This window comes from Carcharodon carcharias, chromosome 4, assembly GCF_017639515.1.
Source record: "Carcharodon carcharias isolate sCarCar2 chromosome 4, sCarCar2.pri, whole genome shotgun sequence".
Taxonomy (NCBI): domain Eukaryota; kingdom Metazoa; phylum Chordata; class Chondrichthyes; order Lamniformes; family Lamnidae; genus Carcharodon; species Carcharodon carcharias.
In genome coordinates, this window is record NC_054470.1 from 164,139,197 (window position 1) to 164,155,347 (window position 16,151).

Consider the following 16,151-nt stretch of genomic DNA (forward strand, 5'->3'; position numbering starts at 1 on the left):
GCCTCCGATTGGTTCTGAGGCACGTCAATCACCAGCACCCCCACCCAATCGACTGCAGCGGACATCGATGGGATGGGATAGGATGGGGAGGGGAGGGGAGGGGGTGGTTGATGCTTGGTCGATTCGTTAGGCCTGATCAGCCGGGTCAAGTTCAATTTGAAGCGGGAGCGGTTGGAACGGAGCAGCTGGTCCGGGTGTAGAGGTGGAGTGACTGGGCGCAGGCCCGGGGTCGGGACAGGGCAGAACCGGTCCGGCCTAGTCTTCAGACGGACTACGACATGAGCTAATGGCCAGGAAACTGAAGCACAAAGCGAGGTATGGGCGGTTGGGACAGGGACTTCCCTGAGTTTAGAAGCAGTTTTGTAGAGAGGAGCCCCTGACGGAGGAGGCTTTGCAAACTGGCAATGGGAAATGAAAATAGAGAATACTAGAAATATGTATCAGCATCGATAAATGGGAAGAGTTAATGTTTGGGAAGGGCGGAAAACTGGGGGATGAAACAGTTGCATAAACAGGACTAATATAACTTCTCTCCTCAAACTACAAAACGTTTACCGATTTTTCAGTGTTCTATTTTGATGAAATATAAATCTCTTTACAGCCGCTCACAGACCCTCAGTGTGTTTCCTAGTTTCTGAAAGGCAGTGGTAGCCCGCATGTCAACCGTTAGATTGTAAACAATGTCAACTTCTTGGTACTTCACCAGAAAGAATCACCAAACCCGCTCCCACCCTGGTTTCCCGTTTCAAATGTCAGAACAGATAGAAGGCAGGACTGGAGCCTGTTGAAACCATATCGACGTCAAAGATTTAGTTGAAGGGACTGAGTGCTACATGTGCATTTGCCGAAGCTTAAAACTAGGTGGGATAATAAGCTGAGAGAATGATGTGAAGAGGCTACAAAGGAATATAAGATCGTTAAATGATTGGGAAGTCTGAAAGTATCCACTTGCATGGGGAGAAAGAAAATGCAGAGTATTTTTTTTTGCAAGGTGAGGAACTAACAAATTTTGGTATTCAGGGGCAAGGGCTAGGTTGTCCTTGTATACAAGTCATAGAAAGTTAACATACAGATACAGCAAGAAATTGGAAAGGCAAATGGTAACCTGGTCTTTATTGCAAGGCTGTTGGATTATAAGAGTAAGGTAGTCTTACAACGCTTGGAGTACTGTGTATGGTTTTAATCCTAATGGAGGTGCAACAAAGGTTCCTGTGATGAGAGGTTGTCATACGAGGAAAGATTGTGTGGCCTACTCCTCTAAATATTTTTTATGTTTAAAACAGTCAGGTGTTGCTTTGTCCTATTATTGCCTGTGTAGGAGAGAGTTTTTTTTAGATGAAGTGGTAGTTTGAGAGTTGTAGTTGTTTTGTGTATGTCTCTAAAGAACTAAGTTGCTGAAAGGCAGTCCTTAAAAAAAACTTCATTTTTCCTGAAGGAACTTTTTGTGGGGATGCCTGACAGTTCTCTTGTAAATATTTTTTTTCAAGATTAGTTGCAGCTATTTCTTTATGGAGTATAGTTACCTCTTTGACTGCATTAACTGATTTTATCCAGGCATTCCTATATCTGCACTTATGATATTGTTGCAATTTGGAATTAAAAATGAGTTTATTTGGTGTGAAATGGGTTTTACTTAATTTGTAAATCTTTGTACTGGCATTATTGTATTTAAGATTTTGCTGCAGCAATTGTTACCTGTTTTGGGCATTATGGATTAGTTATATACCTGTTCCAAGGACCCAACCCAATTTTCAGGTACTAACGTCTTTAATTATTTTTTAAATGCTTAAGCCTTCTCAGACTAATGAAGTTGAGATTATTTGCACAGGGCAGAGGGAAGATTTGAGAGGAATTCAAAATTTATGAAAGGTTTTGATTTTGTGTTATGAAGGGCCATCCCATGAATTTAAGAACCTCTCACTAGGAGTAAATAAGGGAAAAAAGTTTCCACTGAGGAGGATCAGTAACCAGAGGACACAGATTAAAGGTAATTGGCAAACGAACCAGAGGGGAGAGGAGGAATTGTTTAATGCAGTGAGTTGGTATATTTGGATTGCATTGCCTGAAAGGGTTGTTGAAGCAGATTCAATAGCATCTTTCAAACAGGAATTTAATATATACTTGAAAAGGACAAGTTTGCAGTGTTATGAAGAAGCAGAGAATGTAACTAATTGAATAGATCTATCATGAAAATATAATAGTTTTCATAATTTCATTGTAAACATAGGTTAATAATAGGGTTTGGATTAATTTCTCTGTGTGGATGTGTGTGAGGGGGGTTGGATTTAATTGAATTAGAGACAGCTAGTCTGGAGCTTTGATGTATCAAAAAGGGAAGCTAGGTTTGAAATGCTAAATATGTAATCATGGCTGAAGTTTTAGACTGAGGTGTGAGGAACATTTGCATTTTTAGATAAACCAGAGTAGTTTAAATTTCAGAGATGATGAGATGTTACGCCTAGCCATATGAAGCTAGGCCAAGCAGTGTGTTTATTTTTCCCAAAGGTTACTGATGATATGACTACTCTGAAAGATTTATATAATGGAATAAGTGAAGTTGCAAAGACATATTGGAACAATGGAATCTACATTAAAAATGGAGAAACATGTATAAAGGAGGAAGGCATTCTAAGATCTAACACAAGTGTGAAAAGCCTCCATTCTCTGTGCATTAAGTTGCTGACTACAGGAACCAAAGTTAACTCACTCTGAATCTCCCTGTCCAGGGTATTGTGTGCTTTGCCTGGGTCTGTTGAAATCTATGTTGTTTTATTGTTGCCTTAAACTGAGGTGTACTGGGAGTTAGGTGTTCTTATAGTAGTAATTTGTAGACCTAGGTGTGTGCTTCAAAAAATCTTTTCTACTATTAATAACTGTTTAATTTAGTTTTCTAAAAAAACCTTTAAGACTCAATGGACTTATTACTACTAAATTCAAGGCACACATCTCAAAATAAAAATACAAATTGCAAAACAGTTATGGCAGCTGTTTCAAGTTTCCCTCTGGGATTTGAGCAGCTCAGCATTTACCATCTGCTGTGCCATAACAAGCTCTTTCCAAGTTCACGGCAAGGGCACAATTGGCCAAATGACCTCATTCTATACTGTATGTATACTGCCTTATATTTCAATGTGAGCATTGCAGTAAGTGGACATAAATTAACCCGTATAGGAAGGCCATTCAGCCTGTCAAGCCTGCCATTCTATACAATCATGGCTGATCGAACACTTCAATGCCTTTTACCCATACTATCCCCATAACTCTTTACATTATTGTTAATCAGCAATCTATCAATCTCTACCTTAAACATACTCAATGATTGAGCTTCCACAGCCGTCTGGGGTAGAGAATCCCAAGGATTCACAACCCTCTGAGGAAAGAAATTTTTCCTTATCTCCGTCCTAAGTGGCTTCCCCCTTATTTTGAAATTGTGTCCCCTTTTTCTAAACTCCCAAACCAGGGGAAACATCCTACCTGCATCTACCCTGTCTATCTCTTCAAGTATTTTGTAGGTTTCAATGAGATCACCTCTCCGTCTTCGAAATGCTGGAGAATACAGGCCCAGTCTCCCCAATCTCTCTTCATAAGGCAGCCCCGCCATCCCCAGAATAGTGAACCTTCGTTGCACTCCCTCTATCACAATAATATCCTTCCTAAGGACCAAAACTACATAGTACTCCAGGTGCAGTCTAACCAAGCTTCTGTACAATTGAAGCAAGACTTCACTACTCCTGTACTCAAATCCTCTTGCGATAAAGGCTAACGTTCCATTAGCCTTCCTAATTGCTTGCTGTACCTGCTTGTTAGCTGTCAGTAACTTATGTACACCCAGGCCACTTTTTACATCTACACTTTCTAATCTCTTAGCATTTAGGAAATACTCTGCACATCTGTTCCTTCTACCAAAGTGGATAAACTAACGTTTTTCCACATTATATTCAAGCTGCCATGTTCTTGCCCGCTCAATTAAGTCTGTCCAAACCCTCCTGTAGCAGCTTTACATTGCCCTCTCAACACACATTCCCGCCTAGCTTTGTATCATCTACGGACTTGAAAATATTAAATATTGCATTTGGTCCCCACATCCAAACCGTTCATATATATTGTGAACAGCTGGGGCCCAAGTACTGTTCCTTGCGGTACCCAACTTGTCACAGCCTGCCAACGGGAGAATGACCCGTTTATTCTTATTCTCTGTTTTCTGCCTGTTAGCCAATCCTTAATCCATGCCAGTATATTGCCTCCTATCCCATGTGCTTTTATTTTGCTAAATCAATCTCCTGTGTGGGACTTTATCAAAAGCCTTCTGAAAATCCAAGTAAACTACATCCATTGATTTTCCTTTTTCAATTTTGTTAGTGGCATCCTCAAAAAAAACTCCACGTTTGTCAAATATGGTTTACCATTTGCAAATCCATGCTGATGATGCCCAATCAGATCATGATTATCCATGTATCTATTTATCACGTCCTTTATAAGAGATTCTAGCTGTTTCCCTACTACTGATGTAAGGCTAACAGGTCTGTAGTTCCCTGTTTTCTCTCTCCCTCCCTCCCCTCTTACATAGTGGGGTGGCATTTGCTACCTTCCAATCTTCAGGAACCATTCCAGAATCTACAGAATTTTGGAAAATGAGCACCAATACATCCACTATCTCTATAGCAACCTCTTTCAACAGAATATCAGATCCCGGGGACTTATCAACTTTCAGTCCCATTAATTTCTCCAATACAACCTTCTTACTTATACTAATTTCTTTCAACTCCTCATTCTCCCTAGTCCATTGGACCTCTAAAGCTGGGAGGTTTCCTGTATCTTCCTCAGTGAAAACAGACACAAAGTAATCATTTAGCTTCTCTGCCATTTCTCTATTCCCCATGATGAATTCTCCTGACTCTGCCCGTAATGGACCCACATTTGACTTAGCCAATTACTTCCTTTTGACATACCTATATAAGCTTTTGCAGTCCGTTTTTACGTTTTTTGTTAGATTGCATTCATTTCTATTCTCCCTTTCTTTACCAGTTTCTTGGTCTTCCTTTGCTGTATTCTTAAAAACCTCCCAATCCTCAGATTTACTATTACTACGCTACTACTACTGGCAACTTTATAAGCCTTTTCTTTTATTCTTATACAATCCTTAACTTCCTTTGTCAGCCACGGTTGACTGACTTTTTTTGGTTTTTTGCACCTTGAAGGAATGTATAGGTGCTGTAAGCTATGTAATAGTTCTTTGAAGACTATCCATTGCCTATGTACAGTCATACTTTTTAATGTATTTTCCCAATCGACCTCAGCCAATTTGTCCCTCAAGCCTTCATAATTTCTTTTATTTAACTTTAACACCCTTGCTTCAGAGTGAACTATCTCACTTTCAAACATAATGTAAAATTCTATCATTGTGGTCACTTACCCCTGTAGGTTCTTTTCCAACAAGATTATTAAATTAGCCCATTTTCATTACATAATACGAGATCTAAAATAGCCTGTCCTCTAGTCGGCTCCTCCACACACTGCTCTAGAAAACCATCCCCAACACACTCCAGAAACTCGCCTTCCACAGCATTAGTGCTCAATTGGTTTACCCAGTCTATATGCAGATTGAAGTCACCCATGATTACTGTATTGTCTCTGCTACATGCTTCTCTCATCTCCTGATTAATACCATGCCCCACATTATCACTACTATTTGGTGGTTGATAAACAACTCCAAACAATGTGTGCTGCCCTTGCTCCACTCAAACGGATTCCACATATTGTCCTTCCAATCTTAGATCCTCCCTTACTAATGCACTGATCCCATCTTTTATCAGCACAACTCCACCTCTTTTCCCTTCTTGTCTGTCCTTCCTAAACGTTGGATATCCTTGAATATTCAGTTCCCAGTCTTGGTCACCATGCAGCCATGTTTCCGGAATGGCAGTTATATGATACCCATTTACCTCTACTTGTGCCTTTAGATCATCTACCTTATTGTGAATGCTACACGCATTCAGCTAGAGTGCCCTTAACTTTGTCTTTTTGTCATCATGCCACATTCAAAGCATACTCAATGTTCTGCTTTGTTTCTCGTGCTAGCATCAGCACATCAACATTGGCCAACTTATTTGGTGCAAATGTTACCCTATGTCACAGTACATTGCTGGCTATGAATTCAACAGTATGTACAGTGTAAATTTTTAGTGTTTGGTTTACTACTGCTGATTACCCTAAGCCAGACAGTGCATAGATTTCAGTTTTTAATAAGGAATTTGTATCAATCTAAATATAATCTGTTGTTTTTCTAGGTTAGTTGTGCATAGTACCACAAGATGGCTCTTACTCCTAGATCAAACAAATTTCAACAAGTAGAAGGCACACCATGCCATGGATGCAAGAACCTCCAAATAGGAGTTAAAATGCAATCTCAAAATCTCTTCACAAACAGAAGAGAAAACATGGAGACACCTATTGAGAAAAGCAGAACTGCTTTTATTCCACGACAGCGATTGGTGACGCCACTAATTTCAAACACACTGAATCATCTGATGTAAGTATTGGGGTTAACTATAGAAAAGCAGGCAAAAAATTTAAATGATTTACTGCATACAGTCTTGCTTCTAAATATTAAATTATTGTATTTGTATAAAATTTTATCACATCAAAATATCTCAAATTCACAGAATAAATTACCTTAAGTGCAGTTACCGTTATGTGGACAAAAGGAGAAGTCATTGTCCATAAGCATGTCCATGTTGACATGAATGAACTGCATTTTGGCATAATTGGTGGACACAGCAAAGTTAATCCCCAAGACACTGGGACTGCTACTGCTTTTTTTAATATACCGCTGGATCCTGAATGGCCATTAGACCCTGTCTAATGTCTCATCCAAAATGTGACACCTTTGACAATGCAGCACTCCTTCAGCATTGCAGGGAAGTGTCATTCTAGATCTGCCTACAGTATTTGGTTCCCTTAAGTATCTTGTTGATCTCAGTAAGATCATCCCCTCAAGTGCATTCTTTCCAGGCTTTATAATCCAAGTTTCTGTAGTCTTCCCTCATAATTCAAACCTTTCCCTCCAGTGGTCGAATGTTGTGACAACCAGAACAAGACACAACTCACCGTGCAGTCTAACCAGAGAACTGTTTATGCAGTTTGATTGAAACTTTCCCCACTTATACTCTATTTTGATCACTAGTTCAATATCGCATTTGCTGATTACTGCTTTGCAATGATTGGGCAAGTTTAGCATTGAATCTACCAAGACTCCTCTTTCACTTTCACCTTCACCTGTAGCTATTTCAGCACCATCCATGCTGTTTTTTTCTTGCTTCCATGTACAGTCATTTTCCATTTTGCATGAAAATTCATTGGTCGTTTTTCTGCCCATATTCATATTTTGTCCAATTCAGTCTGATTTATAAGCTGCCTCCCTGCATCTACTATTCCTATTTTGGTGCCATCTGCAAGTTTGAGCATTTGCATGGAGGTAATTTAGGTAAATTAGTAAGCATGGCAGACCCAACAATAAGCGTTGAAATGCCCTTTCAGTACTTCCCAAAGCCACTCTTCTAAAGAGTCCTCCTTATTTTCTACCCTTCAGTCTCCCTTAACAGTTCCCAAGAATTTTCCTGAATCTCTCAGCTTTGAATTTAACTAATAGCCTTTCATGTGGATCTTCCTCAAAAACCTTTTTAAAAGCTCAGATATATCAAGTCATCAGGAATTTCACAGTGGGATGTAGATATTCCCTTTCTGACTCAATGGCTGACTAAGTTAACTAGGTTACTTGTGCACAGATAAATCAAATGTTTACAGCTGAGGATATTCAATTCCTTTTTTTTATATAGAAAAGAAGATGAAAGTCAGTTTTGCATAGACATTTGGTCTAGGAGCATGGACTAAATTAGTGGGAGTTCAGGAGAGATGGTGGCAGAGTGGTAACGTCCTTGGACTAGTAATGCAGAGGCCCAGGCTAATGTTCTGAGGTCACTGGTTCAAATCCCATCATTGCAACTGGTGGAATTTAAATTCAATTAATAAAGCTTGAATTAAAAGCTCGTCTCAGTAATAGTGACCATGACAACATAGATTATTGTTAAAACCCATCTGGTTCACTAATGTCCTTTAGGGAAGGAAATCAGCCATCCTTACCTAGTCTCACCTATATGTGAGTCCAGACACACTCGCACTAGTGAGTATAGAAATAAGAGGTTAGTCCAGATGAATGTGTGGCTGGAGAGATGATGCATTAAGGCTTTAGATTTAGATTCCTGGGACATTGGTACCGTTTTTGGGAGCGGTGGGACCTGTACAAGGCAGACAGGTTGCACCTGAACCGGAATGGGATGAACATCCTTGCTGGGAGGTTTGCTAATGCTGTTGGGGAAAGTTTAAACTAACTTGGAGGGGGATGGGATCCTGAGAGGAGGTTCAGCAGGGGGAGATGTACAGTCAAAATTAGAAGAGAGAGCAAGTGAGTCTGGAAGACATAGAAATTATAGGCCTGATAAGGCACAAGAGAGTTTGGCAAGGCTAGATGGTGTTTATTTTAATGCAAGCAGTCTGACAAATAAGGTAGATGAGTTGAGGGCACAAATTAACATATGGAAGTATGATGTCATTGCTGTCACAGAGACATGGTTGAGAGAGGGGAAGGATTGGCAGCTCAATATTCTAGGATATAGGGTCTTCAGGCAGACAGGGAAGGAGGTAAAAGAGGAGGTGGTATCGCAATATTGATCAAGGAACCAATAACAGCAGTAAGGAGAGATGACATCTCAAATGAAGCCATATGGATAGAACTTAAGAATAAAAAAGGAGCAATCACATTGCTGGGAGTGTACTATAGGCCCCCAAACAGTCAGAGAGAAATAGAAGAACAGATATGTAGGCAAATTTCAGAGAAGTGTAAAAATAATACTGTAGTAATAGTGGGGGATTTCAATTTCCCCAGCATTAACTGGGTTAGTTATAATGTGATGGGTTTAGAGGTTGCAGGATTCTCAAAATGCATCCAGGGAGAGCGTTTTAAGCCAGTACGTAGAAGGTCTTACAAGAGAGGGGGCGGACCTGTTCTTAATTTTAGGGAATGAAGCCGGGCAAGTGGTAGAGGTATCAGTGGAGGAGCATTTTGAAGATAATGATCATAACTCCGTTAGATTCAAGGTTGTTATGGAAAAGGATGGGCCAGAAATTTGAGTTCTCAGTTGGGGAAGACCAATTTTTAGTAAGATCAGATATGATTTAGCCAGCTACTTTTAGGTAAACCTGCATCAGAGCAGTGGGACTCATTCAAGAAGGAAATAGGGAAAGTACAGGGCCAACATATTCCAGTAAAGAGAAAGGGTGGGACCAACAGATCTAGGGGAACCTGGATGTCGAGGGGTATAGAGGATTGGATAAAGAGAAAAAGGGAGGCTTATGGCAGATACCGAGGGCTCAAAGCAGCAGAAGCCCTAGAGGAGTATAGAGGGAGGACATAAAAAGAAAATTCGGAGAGCAAAAAGGGGGCATAAAAAAACAATGGCAGGTAAAATAAAGGAAAATTCAAAGTTATTTTACAAGTACGTTAAAAGTAAGAGGCTAACTAGGGAAAGTGTAGGGCCCATTAAGGACCATAGTGGTAATTTGTGTGTAGAGCTGGAAGATGTAGGTTGGGTTCTAAATGAATATTTTGTGCCGGTGTTCACAAGTGAGAGGGACGACATGAGTATGGAAATCAGGCAGAAGGACTGTGATATAATTATTGAAATTAGCATAGAAAGGGAGGAGGTTCCAAGTGGTCTGGCAGGCTTGAAAGTAGATAAATCTCCTGGCCCGGATGAAATGTATCCCAGGTGGTTGAGTGAGGCAAGGGAGGAGATAGCAGGGGCGCTGGCAATAATTTTCAATACCACACTGGCCACAGGAGAGGTGCCAGAGGACTGAAGGACAGCCGGTGTGGTACTATTATTCAAGAAGGGAGGAAGGAATAAAGCAGGGAACTACAGGCCAGTCAGTCTAACCTCTGTGGTGGGTAAACTATTGGAAGCAATTCTGAGGTACAGAATTAATCTACGCTTGGAGAGCCGGGGATTAATAATCTTTTAAGTGAAACCAATTAAACCAAATCAACACAATTGGGATAAATCAGGCACAGCCCCTAATTCAGGTCAGCTGTAAAACCAAGAACAAAATTTAAAGGAACCTTACAAACTTTAAATCAAAATGTGATTAAAGGAGTCAACAAAACACCCCAGGCCCTGCGGTGCCCACCGAGCACGGAAGGCCTCGAGAATGCCAGCAGACACCGCGTGCTCCCTCTCCAGGGACATCCGGCCGCGAACGTAGCCGCGGAAGAGGGACAAACAATCGGGCAGGACTCCCCCGTCGATCGCCCGCTGCCTGGACCTGTTAATGGCCAACTTGGCCAGGCCCAGGAGCAGGTTCACGAGGAGGTCCTCCTCCTTCCCGACCCCCTTCCACACCGGGTGCCCATAGATCAGGAGCATGGGGCTGAAGTGCAAACAAAACATCAGTAAAAGGTTTTTCAAGTAACTAAAAAGGGAGTGCAGCCTACAACACCCTATATATGCATGGTCCACGGACTCCACAAGACCGCAAAAAGGGCACGTGTCCTGGGAGTCCGTGAACCTATGCATTCTCCTATTATAGGGGATTGCTGCATGCAACACCCTCCAACCCAGGTCCCCGATAGAAAGGGGGAGGAGCCGGGGATTAATCAAGGACAGTCAGCATGGTTTTGTTAAGGGGAAGTCATGTCTAACCAATTTGATTGAATTTTTCAAAGAGGTGACCAGGTGTGTAGATGAGAGCAATGCATTTGACGTGGTCTACTTGGACTTCAGCAAGGCTTTTGATAAGGTCCCGCATGGAGACTGATAACAAATTGGCAAATTGGATCCAGAATTGGCTGAGTGGCAGGAAGCAAAGGGTGATGGTCGAGGAGTGTTTTGACTGGATGCCTGTGTCCAGTGGGGTTGCACAGGGATCAGTGTTGGGTCCCTTGCTGTTTGTGGCATATATAAACGATTTAGACTTGAATGTAGGAGGGTTGATCATTAAGCCGCGGATGACATGAAAATTGGGATGGTAAATAGTGAGGAGGAAAGCCTTAGATTACAGGAGGATATAGACGGGCTGGTCAGATGGGCTGATCAGTGGCAAATGGAATTTAATCGGGATAAGTGTGAGATGATGCAATTGGGCAGGACAAACAAGGCATAGGTATACATGATGAATGGTAGGACCCTGGGAAGTACCAAGGATCAGAGGGACCTTGGTGTGCATGTCCACCGGTCCCTTAAAGTTGCAGGGCAGGTAGATAAGATGGTTAAGAAGGCATATGGAATACTTGCCTTTATTAGCCAAGGCATAGAATATAAGAGCAGGGAGGTTCTGCTGGAACTGTATAAAACACTGGTTAGGCCACAGCTAGAGCATTGCGTACATTTCTGGAATCCGCATTATAGGAAGGATGCGATTGCACTAAAGAGGGTGCAAAGGAGATTTACCAGGATGTTGCCTGGGCTGGAGAGTTTTAGTTATGAGGAGAGATTGGATAGACTGGGGTTATTTTCCCTGGAGTAGAGGAGCTTGCTGGGGGTCATGATTGAGGTGTATAAAATTATGAGGGGCATAGCTAGGGTATACAGGAAGGAACTTTTCCCCTTGGTGGAGGGATCAATAACCAGGGGCATAGATTTAAGGTAAGGAGCAGGAGGTTTAGAGGGGATGTGAGGAAGAATTTTTTCACCCAGGGAGTGGTGGAAACCTGGAAATCTCTGCCTGATTGGGTGGTAGAGGCAGAAACCCTCAAAACATTTAAGAAGTATTTGGATGTGCACTTGCGATGCCATGGCACACAAGGCTATGGGCCTAGTGCTGGAAAATGGGATTAGAATAGTTAGGTACTTGTTTGACTGGCACAGACTTGATGGGCCGAAGGGCCTTTTTCTATGCTGTTGACCTCTGAGAAATGTGGTTGACTCTTAACCACCCTCTGAAATAGCCTAGTAAGCCACTCAATTGAAGGGCAATTAGGGATGAGCAACAAATGCTGGCCTTGCCAGTGATGCCCACATCCCACGAAAGAATAAAGAAAAAAAAGTCTGGTTGTGGGCCAGCCAACATTTTAAGTTAACGCTACATTAAAACCCAAGCAGAACATTGCATTTTGTCAGCACGCCCACTGAGTGTGGGAAAATGCACTCTATCTCCAGATTCCTATCCTTGAATGGGTGGCACATATTCTGATTTTTCCCATGACCTCCACTTTTTTCCCTGGTGTTTGCATGGTGTTGTTTTTTCCCACAGTAGCTCAGATGTCACTGCAGTGACCCACCACTTGGGAAATCTCACTCTAGCATCGTCTGCAGAGTGTTTTCCATGCCAAGGAAGTCATGGCATTCATTTGATTTTATTGAGAAAATATTTTTTTAAATGCATTCTACTGTTGTTATATATTGACTGTAATTCTTCACAATTAAAATATTTACCTGTTAATACATTATAAGGAATGGATAGAAACCTCTTTAAATATTTTGTTGTGCTCCCTGGTAGTCCAGTGAATAAATGTGCTCTGTGGTGTGGAACTGATCAACAAGAACGGAAGTATGCGGTTCAATTCCTGAATTTTGCTGAGCTGGTTCATCTTAGCCTGATCAATGGTTGAGTTGCTATTGTGTTGGGTAGGAGAAGATGGAAAACCAGTGACGATTCCCACTCTGGATTGATATATATATATATATATATATATACACACACACCATATGCCCACTTGTAAATGAATGGGGTGATGGCAGGTTTGGGTTTGGCTATGATACCACCTGCCACTGTCTTAGCTCACAATGAAGAATAACCAATAAGAATCGGTAGAACTGATTTTAACTTTTGATGGTGGGAAATGTGTAGTAATGGATCAGTCACTCATTGAGGGGAGATGTAAAGGAAGTGGCCAACCCACTTGCTGTCTGCCTTCTGCCACCAATGAAGGTTAAAATTCTGGTATCATCAGGACAGGAAAGAAAACTTTTTAGTTTCCTTTGTTTTTAAAAAATATATTTTGTGTTGTACAGCTCTAGTGTTGAAAACAGTCAAAGAAAGTCAGAAAAACCGGTCAGCCCAAATCTTGAGATGCTTAGAATGACACCGGGTGAGTTGGTGGTTTGATAAAAATCTTACACTTCAAATTAAATGTTATAAATGTGGCGTGTTCTTGCTATATTCCAGAAAGCCAGGTGGTGAAGGATATGGCTAAGGATATGGAGCCAATTTTTACACACTTTATTAACATTTATTTACAGAGATCTACATGACAAACATGCACCTCCTAATCAACCCCTACAGTTTTAGTCTGTTCATTTTTATACCTCTTTTGATCCAACCAGAAAGTTGCCAATAAAGAGGAACTAAGTGCCCACTAACACACCAACGAAAGTTTAAAACTTAGGTTAACCAGTCAAATTAAAGTGATGTTTCTGGGGCGATGGTGCACTCCAGTCCCCTCTGGTGTCCACGGGTCGTGGAAAGCATCGAGGGATACTTGGGCATGACATAGCTGCAGAAGAGAGGCAGTCAGGCTGAACAGCCCCCTGACAACCCACCACCTGGACCTATTGATGGCCACCTTGGCCAGGCACAGGAGGAAATCCATGAGGAGGTCCTCTAATCTGCCCACCACCCCCCTCCACGCCAGATGACCAAAGATCAGGAGCATGGGATGGAAATTAATTGAAGAAATTGAGGAACAGCCTCCTCATAATGAAACAAGGATTGCAAACTCATACATCTTAAATGGACGTGAAACATGGACTACTCCAGGCCACAGAAATTGCAGGTGGTCTGGGAGTCTTTGAATTAGCTTAACAGTCTATTGCACTGGACCTTCGTGTGCAACTCCCTCCATGCCCAAATCCTCAATGGAGAAAGGAAGGACTTCCACATAGGGAGCCTCCCACCTGGGACCCCCTGCTCCTCCAGATGGCAGAAAAGGACATCACAGCACGTCCAGATGGCGGACAAGGGAGGAGGATGTGCAAATGTAGTCTATCAGGAATCCCTTCTGCACAGAGGTTTCAGGGCACAGATGAGAAATTCTGTCCAAACAGGGGTCAACTTGGATGGAAGTGTCCTACATGCTTAAGCCACTCAACACCGTGTAGTTGGGACTTAGCACTACTTTATGATCCTCAATGGATTTGGCTGCAGGCTGGATACCACCCAAGGATGCATGTGAGCTTTGCTGGTGACATCCACCGTGCTCCTCTGACACCCTAACTTTGGTCACTCTAGCAGCTCATGCATTCTCCCCCATCAGCCTTACAAAACTGTACTGATGGAGGTGCGGATTCCTGAACTGTAGCTCCCAGAGGATAACCGCCACTCCTAATGGAGAGAGCTCCAGCTGGAGTCAGCCCAAGTTCCAGACCCTGATCAGTTCCTGAGTAAAGACAGGGAGTTCGTGCGAGGAGACACAAGACCAATCCCTGTGAGTCTGATAACTTTTAAAAAGAAATTCAAACTTCCAGTAAATAACTGAAAGACTAACACGATGTTTCATGTTTTAAGATGTGTACCATTACAAACAGCCTAAAGGCAATATTGACAATGCACTTTTTTTTTGTAGGCAACTTGTTTAAACTGCAGAACAGAACTTTCCCTTGTTACTTATAGCATAACCGAAAAAAAACATGTTACAGGTGTACATTGTAGACATTCAATTCTCCTGGAATCAATCCAAAATGATTCTTTGCTCCTGAGGTTTACTCCCATTCTTTTCCTTTGTCAGCCTGGTAATTTTTAACCCTGGAACTACCGTTAACCGTGAGCGTTTTCCTGAAGATTCTCTCTCTAGTGCAAGCTAGGCAAATCTTCCAGTCTCGTTTTAACTCATGAATTTGGTCTTTTCAGTCCAAGTGCAAGCTCCCACCCACATTCCTGAGCAGTGAACCACAGTGAGTTTCAGTTTCTAGTTGCTCGCTCTTTCCTGGCAGACTTACCTGTCTGTGATATTCAATAATATTTAGGAAACTTGCAATCCTATCTCACAATAACTTCCTAAGGAATCTACCCCTCTCAAAGCCCACCTCCATGGCAACGTGAATCAGAAGTGTCTTGTATCCAGTTAGAAATGCTGATTAGCTATTCTTTAGACTCTAAACTCTCTTCTATCTTGGAAATAAATGGACAGTTTAAAGTATAACTGTTTACAACCTTACACACTCAGCAGCTCCCTGGGACTTTGGAGACTAACATTAAACAAAAATGCTACTGCCATTGTAAGGTGTTCACACTTACACCTTCTTCCCAGCAAAACAATCTGGGCTTCCCTTTTAATCTTTAACAGCCACATCACCCAGACCTGTTGTCAGGCAGACTTTAGAACAGGCACATGACCCTGTTCATTTTACCCTAAATTAAAGACACACCCACAAAATATAACAATCTCATAAACCTCATATTTGTAACAAAGCCTTTGCACTGATGACATGCAACTGGCCAGACATAAGGCATCCCTGATGCCATCCTCTCCTGAAGTGAAATATCCTTAACCTTAATCAGATACTCTGCAGTGGTGTACAGAAATCAGATCTGGGCGACAAAATATGCCTGAACCCGAATGCCCACAGAGTCCTGGATAAGAATTTGTAATTCACCCTGTCCAACACCGCCTGATATAGGCAAAGGAAGGTGACTGACAGACCAGCCCTCTGGGAATGTTGGATCAGGTCCCGGACCAAGTGAATGTTATCGTGGACTGTCCAGCTGGACCGTGTAGGACTGGTCAGGGCAGCTTGTGGGCCAGCACAGTAATGAGGCAATCAGGCATGGCTCTGCTAGACCATGCTAAGAACTGCCAGTTTTTAAGCAGGTAGAGAAAGCCAGGCTAAGCAGAGCATCGAGTCACTCAGAGCCCTCCAGGCACCCCTTTGGTAGGTCCTCCTGCAAAACTCTGGGTATCTTTGCTGGACAGATCTTGAGTAAACAGAGCACCATCAAAGGCTTGGGCCTGGGCAGTGATGCCCTCTGGATCTAAGACAAGGAACCTGTCACCAGCCAGCGACCCCAAAAACTGCTCACGAACCCTTGACATTTTTTTCCAATGAGTAGAAGGGGGAGCTGCATTCCGGTTCTGGCGGAACCAGATCCATGACCTTGCAAAT

The 16,151-nt window shown here is 42.2% G+C and overlaps 1 protein-coding gene across 1 annotated transcript in view; it reads left to right on the forward strand.

Moving 5' to 3' along the window:
- The first annotated feature begins 101 nt into the window (after positions 1–101).
- LOC121276709 overlaps positions 102–16,151 on the forward strand; it is a 50,884-nt gene continuing 34,834 nt past the window's right edge. Inside the window, exons 1-3 of the mRNA XM_041185256.1 lie at positions 102–315; positions 6,288–6,529; positions 13,065–13,141. Coding sequence (XP_041041190.1) covers positions 6,312–6,529; positions 13,065–13,141 — 295 coding nt within the window. The 5' untranslated portion in view covers positions 102–315; positions 6,288–6,311. The remainder of the gene's footprint in view (positions 316–6,287; positions 6,530–13,064; positions 13,142–16,151) is intronic.